This window comes from Moschus berezovskii, chromosome 27, assembly GCF_049115385.1.
Source record: "Moschus berezovskii isolate FMDL1 chromosome 27, NW_MosBer_1.0, whole genome shotgun sequence".
NCBI lineage: Eukaryota > Metazoa > Chordata > Mammalia > Artiodactyla > Moschidae > Moschus > Moschus berezovskii.
Window position 1 is genome coordinate 4,479,026 of NC_142486.1, and position 12,260 is coordinate 4,491,285.

General features: G+C 51.1%; 1 protein-coding gene across 3 annotated transcripts in view; it reads left to right on the forward strand.

Annotated features, from left to right (window-relative positions):
• The window catches only part of LMTK2 (lemur tail kinase 2), a 75,102-nt gene that overhangs the window by 53,109 nt on the left and 9,733 nt on the right, over positions 1-12,260 (forward strand). For all 3 annotated transcript variants that reach the window (XM_055410307.2, XM_055410308.2, XM_088833165.1), the window contains exons 9-11: positions 183-304; positions 4,483-4,632; positions 5,909-8,837. In XM_055410307.2, the coding sequence (XP_055266282.2) occupies positions 183-304; positions 4,483-4,632; positions 5,909-8,837 (3,201 nt within the window). The remainder of the gene's footprint in view (positions 1-182; positions 305-4,482; positions 4,633-5,908; positions 8,838-12,260) is intronic.

The window sequence follows — 12,260 nt, forward strand, 5'->3', positions numbered from 1 at the left end:
CCGATTCAGAGAAACCCTCAGCCCACCCTCTGCCCGGAAACTCTGTCTCTGTGTCCATTTCTTTTTCTGACTTGTGTTTTTGGGTAGAGTGTGTGTTTTCTGAGAATGACCTGGGATTAAATTACTGAGCTCACTAGAAGTGTTAGAGAATTCAAAATTCTGTGTGCTTTCTTACAAAACAGGAGGATTATATTGAGACGGATGATAAAAAGTTTTTCCCTCTTCGGTGGACTGCTCCAGAATTAGTAACCAGCTTTCAAGACAGACTGCTAACTGCAGATCAAACTAAATATAGTAATATCTGGTATGTATCGATTTACCATTCAATTAGGTTTTTGTTATTAACAAAGTCCTAACTTCTTTCTTCTCAAGTACTTTCTTAAGGGAAAGTATAATAATTGAATAAGATGTAGGAATACCAGTGACTGAGATGTGAAAGACAGTTTATTGACATCATAGCAGTGCTCCCAGTTTTTACAATGATGCAATAACTTTTACCCATTCAACAGTAATAATCTCCATAAAAGCAGGAACCAAGGCTGTTTTCTTTGCCTACTATAGGGCCTTGTTTATAGTAGATGTTTAATAAATATTAATTGAGTGAATGAAAAAACTGAAAGAGGTTTGGACCATTACATAGTACTGAGATATAGCGCAGTTTAATGGAAGTTGGAAAAAAAATGTATGTAAGACGTCTGACTAACAGCTTCTGTTACAGCTTTCTAAATTTGTATCTGCTTTTTTGTGTGTGCACTGTTGTCCTGCTTTTTCTATTTTTTTTTGCCTCTTACCTTCTTATGGATTGTGTTTTCTTTTCCTCGTAGTTTGAGAGCTGTGTACTCTTATTGCTATGGTTGTATTGGCTACCCTAGAAATAACATGTATACTTAACTTAGTCTAACAGTAGTTCTTACTTTGGCGCCTTTCTGAGCAATACAAGGACCCCAAGGTGTTTTAACATGCTTTAACTTTACACCACACACACACACAGACACACACACACACGCAGTTATGTTCATCACTGTGAGGTATCTTATTTTTTTTCTCTTAACCCCACAAGATGTTGTTATTTTTCTTAACATCAGTGTTTGTTTAGGTTTATCCATGTAATCAGATCACTTTGCTTTTTTTTTTAATTTTCCCCAAATCTCAGACCTTTTTATCTGGGCTCACTCTCCTTGTGTCTGCTGAAGTATGTCCAGAATTCCCTGTAGTGCAGTCTCACTGTTAACAGACTCTCAGGTCTTTTTCTGTAGGTCTGAGCATACCTCTGTTTTGTCCTCATTCTTGAAGTGTATTTTTTTAATTGATGACAGTTATTTTCTTTCCGTGTATTGAAGATCTCACTCCACTGTCTTCTGGCTTCCATTGTTGCTCTTGAGAAGTCAGCTGTAAGTCTCCCTAAGCTCTTTGAAGGTAACGTGACTTTTTCTCTCTGGCTGCTTTTAAACTCTTCTCTTTGTCTTTTGGTTTTTTGTAGTTTCACTGTGATATATAAGGGTGTGGACTTTTTTGTTTTTCTGCTTGGCTTTTCATATCTTAGGTGGGTGTTCTCAGCCCTTATCCTCCCAATAACTGCCTCAACCCCATTTTTTCTTCTTTCAGAAGTCTGAGTAGACATGTGTCATGACCTCTTGCTTTGTCTTTTGTCTCTTATTCTCTCCTTTATGTATTCCATCTCTTCAGCTCCCTGTGCCACACTCTAGATAATTTTTCAGAGCTGTGCTCTAGCCGCTAATTCTTGGTCTTTTTAAAATTCCTTCTTCAGCTGTCTATTCCTCTATTAAATCTCTCTACTGAATTTTATAGTTCAGTTAATTGGCTTTTCTGTTTTAGGAGGTCTATTTGATTTTTTAAAAAAACTGTCCCAGTGTTTTTTAAAGTTCAGTTGTGATCTCCGTCAGATAATTCCTGTATCTGAAGTCTTCGTGGATTTGATCTCCCTGGTTCTTGATGGTGCCTTGTTTCCTTGGGGCCTTCTTATGGTGAGGATCCTGGAAGCCTGGACTTGAGAACATTCACCCAGAGAGGGTGCACCCGTGCTTTTGTCAACTCTCTGGGTATTCTGGCTCATCAGGGACGACAGCAGCCCAGGGCTTTCTGTATTCAGCCTGAGGTCTTTGGGGTGCTTGGATGGTGTGAGCTTGGGCTGCGAATCCCAGTAAAAGCCAGCTCTGTGGTCACAGCTTCTTTGGGACTGTCCACCCCCTCCGCAGGCACCCACACACATGTGTACTCAACACACATGTACACACACACTCACAGTCACACACGTGCACTCACTCACAGGGCCTTGGTGCCGACCAGCTTGCCCCCCAGGCTCCTGAGGGCGGGTTTATCCCCACCATGGTAAGGAGGACTCTGTGAGGCCCCCTGTTGGCAGGGCCAGGGCTTGGGACTGTCCACTGTTCAGCCTTGCTCACCAAAGACACAGATGCCCAGGCTCCGTGCTCTGGCAGGTGCCACAGTCAGACATGGAGTGGTGCTCTCCTTTGTTCTCTGAGCTCCAGGTTTTGTCCGGTGAGTTCCCTGTTAGATTATCTGTTGTTCGATATGTTTCATAAAAAGTTGCTTTTCACGCATCTTCCATATTGTTACTGTTCTCAGTGGGGTGATTGACCTGAAGACTGAGCTTGTGTTCCCAGAGACAGAGCCTGCCCCTTGTTTCTGATGGGGTGAGAAGCCCTGGCAGCAGGGCTGGCAGTGGTGTCAGCTTCTGCCCGAGGCAGGGACCACATTGCCCTGTGCTGGGGATGAACCTGAGGGTCTTGGCTCCATGAGTTTGGTGGAAGAGGGGAGAAGAACTACATGACATTTTTCCTCCCAGAAGAAAGCAGGCCACTGGTCCTTAGGGAGACAGGGAATGATGGGCAGTGGCTGATACTGCTTTTCCTGAGGAGACTGGGCAGAAAGACGAGGGAACAGGGAGCCGCAGGATGCGCCTTGAGGAGGGGGACACGTCTCGTCTTCCTTGGTGGCTGCGTGAGGAGACACGCGAGGGACGCTGGAGAAAGGTGCTAGGAGTGGGGAGCTGAGAGCCCAGGCCTCACGTTCTCTGAAGAGCAGGGGAGGGGCTGAGGAGAGGGCTGGCCCAGGAACAGGCCTCATGAGGGGAGAGGAAGGGCGTCAGGGGTCTGGAGATGCTGAGGTGGGCAGAGGTGCACGCCCAGGGTCAGACCAGGTGCTGAGAACACTCACTGTGCCCCAGTCAGAGGCTGCCTCTGTGGTCTTTAGCATTTTATGCAAACTGTGTATTTTCCTTAATCGAATAAGTTGGTTATTCCCTAGAGTCATTGACAGTGTCTTAAACTTCTTTTTTATCCAAGACAGTCCTCTGCTCCTAGCAGTGCTGTGCCAAGGGCCTGTCTCCCTTCTTGAACTGGACTAGAGATTCGGGTTCTTTTATTTCCTTGATAGAAATGCCCTCTCCACCTAGATACTGAATATGTTGATTTACTCACTGATTTGTGAGATGAGCGTAAAGAGAATTTAACTCATAAATTATATTGCACTCTGCAGTGTCAAATAATAGACTGATGTATTCAAATACAGCTTCTTATTCTGGTGGGCATCGGTCATCGCCATGTGAATCGTCAACAGCTAGACCTGACAGGAGTCGCAGTCACATGGGAGCTTTTTAAGCATGCAGCCATCCCTGCGTCTGCCAACTAAGAGTCCTCGGGGTTGGGTGCTCAGTACCAGTGTCTGCTTGACACAGATGATCAGCCAGGTCTAGGAGCCACTGCAGAAAATAAATTGTAACACACGACGGGAGGGGGAGTGGCGGGAAGGAACATGGAGAGCACGTAGAGGCGGTGTCCCCCTGACCCACCAGCAGAGGCCGTTTCCAAGGGGACAGCGCCGGGCACATGGCGGGCGGGGCAGGCGCAGAGAAGGTGGTCCCTCGCCTGTGGTGACGGTGCCCGCAGGCAGTGAGTGACCCGGGCAGGTGGCCTCTTCCGCCAAGCAGTGAAGAGTCGTCCTTCCTGATAGCAGAAAGCCCTGAATACTCAGAATAACTACAGTAGGAAACGCACAGGTCAACAGAGAAGACCTGTTCATGTTGGAAGTTCTACTGCTTACTGCTATTGTGAATGGGATTTTTTTTCCCCCACCAAAACCCTCAGAATTCCACGTGTTTACAGTATCTAGCCATGTTGCTGAACCCTTTCAAGGCCATTGTGATGATCTTAATTATTCCTTGAGTTTTAAAGTTGACAGTCATCTGAATGCCTCCCTGTGATTACTCCCTCTAGCTCCATCTAATTTTTTTTCATTCTGGTAGTCTGAGGAGGTATTCTTGTTGCGGTCCACATCTTAATAGAAGTGCTTGCTTTTTAAATCATGTTAAAGAGCTATCTTGAATAACCTCTTCCCTAGACCCTTGTGCTTCAAATGACTAATGACTGTACATGTAAAAATGTGGGTGTTAAAAATTCAGTGTCTGAAGAGAGAAAGACGTGCTTTTTTATTCCCCCACAGGTCCCTGGGTGTGACGCTTTGGGAGCTCTTTGAGAATGCTGCTCAGCCTTACTCCAACCTCTCCAACTTAGATGTTCTCAACCAGGTCATTCGAGAGAGAGACACGAAACTCCCAAAGCCCCAGCTGGAGCAGCCCTACTCTGACAGATGGTGGGTAACTTCATGTCACATGCTCTCAGAAGGTGAAGAAATTCTATCTCCATGGGTCTTAGTTATATATTCCGTGATTTTCAACAATAAATGTTATGAAAAGCAATCATTTATATACTACTCATGACTGATTTTAGAATTAACATCCAGTTTTTAAAATGTAATACTGTTTTAAAAAAAAAGTATAGAACCAGCAGGAATTTATGTCTTACATGCGATAAGAAACTTGTTAAGTCTGAGTGAATTCCAAGAATCAGTTTAAGGGCGTTTGCTACTGTGGATTTGTTTTTGAACGAGGCTGTTTGTGTGACACCCAATGTTTGAGCCAAGACAGGTAGCATAGACGTGATGGAGTTTGAATTGGCGCCTGAGGCAGTTTGCATAATGTGTGTTGACATTTGCGAAACAAATTTACTTCTTAAGCGTCTCCAGACCCGTTCTTACCTCAGTTTCCAGTTAGAGTCGGGCTCACCTGTGTGGAGGCCCCTGTCCGCATCACCCTGTACTCAGCGGGTGTTGCCCCTGCACCTCGGTGCCCTCCTGTGTGGGCACTGCTCAGCCCCTCACCCGACTTCCTAGAACTAACTCACCCAGAATAATTGGATGTTTATGCCATAAATTTAATACCATGACATCGTCGTCCTGTCTTCCCTTCCACTCATGGCTGCAGTTTAAGGTGTTGCCCATATTCAGCCAACCCTTTGAAGATCAGCCCCTGGCTGCCACCTGTTCTGGGCTTCTGTTTCTGCTCTTGCCCTCCACCCTCAGCTCCTTTGGTGGCCTGAGGGAAGCGTGTGCTGCAGAAGGTCGTGGTGTTCTTTTCTGTCGGGGGAGTCGGTAAAGAGTAGTCACCACGGTGTGTGTCTGTGTGAGTCCTCTCAAAATAGAGTAAGTCTCATACGTTAGACATGTGCATCCTTGACTAAGCAGGAGACCGGTGGCAGTTGTGTTCAGAGGAGAGCATTTTAGGGCTGCTTGTAAATTCAGTGGCTGAGCGCCTGGAAAATGCCAGAAGAACAAATGACAAGGCCAGAAGAATTACAGTGATGCTGCACAGGGTCCTAAGGATGCAGAAAATCAGTGGCCAGATTTTCCCTCTCTCCATTTCCACTCTCTACCAGAGCTCGTGAACCAGACTCCTGCCGGTGGCCAGCAAAGTGATTCAAGTGTCGGGACTTCTTGGGTGTTGAGCTGGCCTAGGGGGTCCTTGTGAGGTCTTTTCTCGTTTTAAAACAATTTGTCATCTGTCCACTAATCTCCTGTCTGTCTCACTCAGGTATGAAGTGTTGCAGTTCTGCTGGCTGTCACCAGACAAGCGGCCGGCAGCGGAGGACGTGCACAGGCTGCTCACCTATCTGCGGATGCAAAGCCAGAGGGACCCGGAAGTGGACTTTGAGCAGCAGTGGAACGCGCTCAAGCCCAACGCAAACAGCAGAGACGCTGCAAGTAATGCCGCCTTCCCCATCCTCGACCACTTCACCAGGGACCGGCTTGGCCGAGAGATGGAGGAGGTCCTCACTGTGACCGAGACCAGCCAAGGCCTGAGCTTCGAGTACGTCTGGGAGGCGGCCAAGCATGACCATTTCGACGACCGTAGCCGGGGCCCCCCGGATGAAGCCTTGTCCTACACCAGCATCTTCTTCCCCACGGAAGCGTTCGAGAGCTCGCTCTCAGACCCCGGTCCTGGCAAGCAGGATGACAGTGGCCAGGACGTCCCCCTGCGGGCCCCCGGGGTGGTGCCCGTTTTCGACGCCCACAACCTTTCTGTCGGAAGTGACTACTACATCCAGTTAGAAGAAAAAAGCCGTAGCAACTTGGAGCTAGATTACCCGCCTGCTCTGCTCACGACGGAGATGGATAATCATGAGAGGCTTGGGGACGGTGTGTCCCAGTGTCTGACGCTTAGGCGCCTGGAGCTTGAGGAATCCAGTACAGAGGAGGATTTCTTCCAGAACAGTGCAGACCAAAAAGATGCCAGCAGACCCGAGGAGGCGCACAGCACCAAGGGCCCTGAGAGCCCTTTCAACAGTTTATTTAATGACCTTGACAAGTCAGAGGCTTTGCCCAGTCACCAAAAAATATTTGACTTGATGGAACTAAATGGAGTCCAAGCTGACTTTAAACCTCCCACCCTGAGTTCAAGTTTGGATGACCCCAAAGAGTCAGCAATCGCACGCCACTTGGAGAAGGAAAAGCCCCGTAAACTTTTTGACTGCGAGCCTCTTTACTCCACAGACAAGCTCGTACACCAAGATGGTTTTGATCATCTGGACATTGAAGAGTTGTCAGAAAACTTTTTATTTCTTCAAGAGAAGAACTTACTGAAAGACTCCTTGCCCAGCAAAGAGCATGTAAATGATCTGCAGACAGAACTCAGAAATGCTGGCTTTTCTGAATCCATGTTAGAAACTCCAAGTAGAAAGTCTGTAGAGGCTGAGTCTAAGTTTGCTGAAAATAAACCAGACTCTTCGCTGCAGGAGAGTGTCAGTGTGCAGGGCAGTGAGTCGGGCGCGGCGCCCAAGGGTGGCAATGGGGTGGCGGTCTCACCTTGCTCCCCACAGCCGCAGGCACCTCCTACCTCACTTGAAACCCAGGGGCTGCCTCGCGATGTCCCTCCGGGGGCAGCCCTGAAGCAGGGCGGAGCCAGGCCCACTCGTCCAGAGGGTGGTGTCCGTGAAGATAGCACCTGCCAAGAGGCAAACCCGGACTCCACACCTGCCCCCACCGGCGACGGGTCCCCGGCCCTGACTCAGCAGGGGGAGGGGGCCCTGAGCCTCACCCAGAGCGACCCCAGCCTGCTCCAGGACACCTCTGCCAGCAAGGTGAGTATAGGGAACGGCCTTCCAGAATCGAGGCAGAACTTAAAAAACCAGCTGCCTTTGGAAGACCACGGCCTTCGAGGCCCGCGGGAGAGAGCCCGGGAGGCCGCGGAGGCTCTGGGGCAGCTGGGTTGTAAAGATGCTGCCACAGAGGAGGGCGGCTTGGTGTCCGCCCTCTCCTCAGACTCAGCCAGCCAGGACAGCCTCCTGGAGGACAGCTTGTCGGCGCCCGGCCCCAGCTCCGAGCCGTCCGCGGAGACCCCGGACTCCCTGGACTTGGTGGACGCCCATGAGGCTTTACTGGGCTCCTTGGGTCCCCACACGCCACAGAAGCTCCTAACCCCCGACAAGCCAGCAGACAGTGGCTACGAGACGGAGAACCTGGAGTCCCCCGAGTGGACGCTGCACCCGGCCCCCGAGGGCGCCGTGGCGCCCGACACGGCCTCGGCGGGTGAGGGTGCGCCCAGCGCGCTGCCTCCCAAGCCCGCCATCGTCATCTCAGACGCCGCTGAAGGCCACAGAGGTGCGGAGGCGGCCTTGCAGACCGCCGTGCCTGCGTCCCAGGGCTCGCACCGAGACTCCGCCTACTTCTCGGACAACGACTCTGAGCCCGACAGGAGGTCGGAGGGGGCCCCGGGCACCTCGATGTCAGCCCTGGGAGCGGACCAGCCCCTGCCTGAGCCCGGCATCCCGCCACAGAGTCCCGGCCCCCTGGATAGCTGCCTGGACGCCAGCAGCAGCCCGCCTGACCCCAGCTGTCCTCCTGCTCTGCAGAACTCCAGTCACCTGGAATCCAGAGAACCTGCAGAACCAGCTCCCCCTGACGCTCCCACACACACACTTCCCCTCGATGATGAGGCCGGCAGCCCCTCGAGTCTGCAGAACTCGGAGCTGAGCAGCGGGGATGACCTTGAGGGCCCTGAGGAGCCCCCCTGCACGCTGACTTCCACCGGCACCAACACCGATGAACTCCTGGCGTTGACCCACGCCCCGCTCCGCTGCAGCGGCCCCGCAGCCCCGATGGCAGAGAAGGCCTTGTGTGGCCACTCCGAGGGCCCAAAGCTGAAGGAGCCAGACGTGGAGGGAAAGTACCTGGGGAAGCTGGGCGTGTCAGGCATGCTGGACCTCGCCGAGGATGGGATGGACGCCGACGAGGAGGACGAAAACAGTGAAGACTCGGATGAGGACCTGCGGGCCTTCACCCTGCACAGCCTGAGCTCCGAGTCCGAGGATGAGGCCGCGCACCCGGTGCCCGTGGTCCTCAGCCGCGAGGACAGCCGCCACTTGCGGAGCCTGCTGAAGCCCGCGGACCCGCCGCCTGGCTGGAGGAGGGAGAGGAAGGCGGTGACGTTTTTCGATGATGTCACGGTCTATCTCTTTGACCAGGTATCTGTTCCCTGTCCCCTCCGGGTTGTCATGTTGGAGATTCCAGCATGTGTGGGGGAATGAGCGTGCTTGGGTTTTCTGACTGCCGTTCTGAGGACACCGATTGTTTTGTGATTTCTCAGGAAAAGGAATTTGGGGGTGGTTACAGCATCAGTTTCAAGAACATGCAGAAGTGAGGTTTGCACTGGGAACTCCTGTCATGTGAAGGGGAAAGGTCTGCGTGCTCCTCCTGTCCTGGCAGAGCTCCGCCGAATCACTCGTCTTTTCCAGAACAGACGGGTGTCCGTGAGCGGTCGGCAGCAACGCCCAGCGCCCAGGGGTGGCTGGAACCGTCTGAGGCTCACACGTAGCCCTGGAGACACCAACCAGCGGCGGTGCCTGTGGAGCAGGGGCAGGGGTGGCAAGACAGCGGGGCGGGGCGAGAAGGGATCACCTGGCCTCAGAGTTTGTGTTTTGTCAAAAGCTGTTCAAATTCATGTGTCCCTTTCTTCACCTTCTCGGTGCACTTGAATTGTTCTCTTCACAGAGTGGATGACCTGTAGGTGGAATAACAGGAGTTATGAATTGTGAGTTGTGAGCAGTGTGGGTAGGCGCTGGGGAAGATGTCTGGGGGTCTCATTGGAGCAGTGAGGTGGACTAAACCCCCATGGAAGCTGCCGCCTGGGCTACGGAAGGGTTGCACTTGTGTGGCGACTTGGTGGGGAGGGGGTGATGTTTTGATGGGTTCTGAAGACGGGGCAGGATTGCATAAGCGCCAGACTCAAGGCATGAGAAAAGGTATGGAAATCAAGTGTAAGACACATTCAGTAGATGTGAGATGTGTCCTAGTGAAAGTGGAAAAGTGGATCAGGTCCCAAATAGAGTCCTGAAAATCTGCAGTTGGCAGTTGCTCCCCTGCAGCTCCCGTGGAGTCACAGCTACCCGTGGGTTCAGCCTGATGGCCAGTAGGTTCCTTCCTGCTCTATGAAAGATAAGCTATAGAAGCTTACAGCTTCACGAACCTATTTTGAAGTGGTTTGGTTTTTAAGTGGTTTAAGTTCCTTAGCTCCAGAGTTTTCACTGAGCATCATGGATTTTGGCAGCTCTGCCTTGGTTATTTCCCTGTTGGCTCAGTGGGTGCTTGGTGAATGCTGACTCAACTTTTTTGTGAAGTCACAGCCCATGTCTGGGTGCCGCCCTTCCCATGCAGGGTCTCCTTAGCTTCACTACGCAGCAGGGGTCTCCCAGCATTCCTCACGGGCCCTTCCATGAGTCTGGTGGGGGTCCCCCTCTGGACTCAGGGTTCTCAAGGCCATCACAGCGGATGGTGATGCTGACTTGCAGGTAAGGGGTCACACCATTCAGCCTAACACACACACACACACACCACACCACACACCACACACACACCACACACACACACACCACACACACACCACACACACACACACCACACACACACACACCACACACACACACACCACACACACACCACACACACACACACCACACACACACACCACACACACACCACACACACACACACCACACACACCACACACACACACCACACACACACCACACACACACCACACACACACACACCATACACACACACCACACACACACACACCACACACACACCACACACACACACACCACACACACCACACACACACACCACACACACACACACACCACACACACACCACACACACACACACCATACACACACACACACCACACACAGCACACACACACGTCACACACACACGTCACACGTCACACCATTCAGCCTAACACACACACACGCTCTCCATCACACACACATACACACACACACGTGCTCACAGCGGATGGTGATGCTGACTTGCAGGTAAGGGGTCACACCATTCAGCCTCACACACACACACACACACACACACGTCACACCATTCAGCCTAACACACACACACACACACGTCACACCATTCAGCCTAACACACACACACGCTCTCCATTACACACACACACACACACACACACACACACGTGCTCTCCATAACCGCCCCCTCCAGAGGAAAAGAACTCTTCCATCCCCACAAAGTCCCTGGTTCCCGCCACATCCCTCCCCTGGCAACCACTGACCTGCTTTTGTCACTGGAGTTCTGTCTTTTCTAGAATCCTGTAAGTGGCAGGAGTGTTGTTGTTGTTTGGTCATTAAGTCATGTCCGACTCTTATAACATAGAGTGTAGCCCGCCAGGCTCCTCTGTCCACGGGATTTCCCAGGCAATAAGACTGGAGTGGGTTGCCATTTCCTTCTCCAGGGGCTCTTCCCAACACGGAGATGGAATCCACGTCTCGTGTACTGGGAGGCGGGTCCGTCTCGGCTGAGCCGCCCGAGAAGGCCAAGTGGCGGGATGAGATCGTGTGTGACCTTAGGTATCCAGAGCCTCACTCAGTCTAAAGCGTCAGGGAGTCCCCAGTGCTGTGTCTGCATCACTGAGGAGCGTTCCTTTGTGGGGATGTTCCATTTTGTTCGTTAATTTGCTGGCCAGTATTTACACCAACTGTTTTTATTATTGTTTTTAATGTTTTTGAAAGTTAAATAGTAAAATTGACCCTTTTTTTTTTTGGTACAATGTTGTGAACTTTAGCATTCGTGTCACCCTCCCCAGAACCATGATACAGCTCCCTCACCCCAGAAGACGCCCTGTGCTCACTCCCGCACGCCTGATCACCCCTGTATCATTTCACGTTCCCCCCAGCAGCGTCTGTGACGCAGCACGTGACCTTTGGAGGCTGGCTGCTCTCACTCAGAGTGCGGCTCCTCCGAGCCGTGGAAGCTATTGCTTGCTGCAGGGGTCCCTTCCTCTTAGACGTGTTCCATCTTGTGGACATGTGAGCGTTTTAACCATTTTTCCACAGAAGCACATTTTGGCTTTTCCGCTCTGGGGCTATCACAAATAAAGCTGCTTTGAATAACTGTAGGTTTTCGTGTGGACACAATTTTTACTTTTTCTGAGATAACGGTCCAGGAGTGTGATTGTTGGATTGTATGATGTGCGTGTGTTTAGTTTTTTGTTTTTTTTTAATTGAAGTAGAATGAGGGACAGGGAAGCCTGGTATGCTGCAGTCCATGGGGTTGCAAAGAGTTGACCAACAACTTCCTGACTGAACAATAACAATAGTTGATTTATAGTGTATGTTTCAGTTCAGTTCAGTCGCTCAGTCGTGTCTGACTCTTTGCAACCCCATGAATCACAGCACACCAGGCCTCCCTGTCCATCACCAACTCCCAGAGTTCACTCAAACTCATGTCCACAGAGTCGGTGATGCCATCCAGCCATCTCATTCTCTGCCGTCCCCGTCTCCTTCTACCCCCAATCCCTCCTAGCATCAGACTCTTTTCCAGTGAGTCAACTCAAGTGTATGTTTAGTTTTTAAAGAAAATGACAAACTGT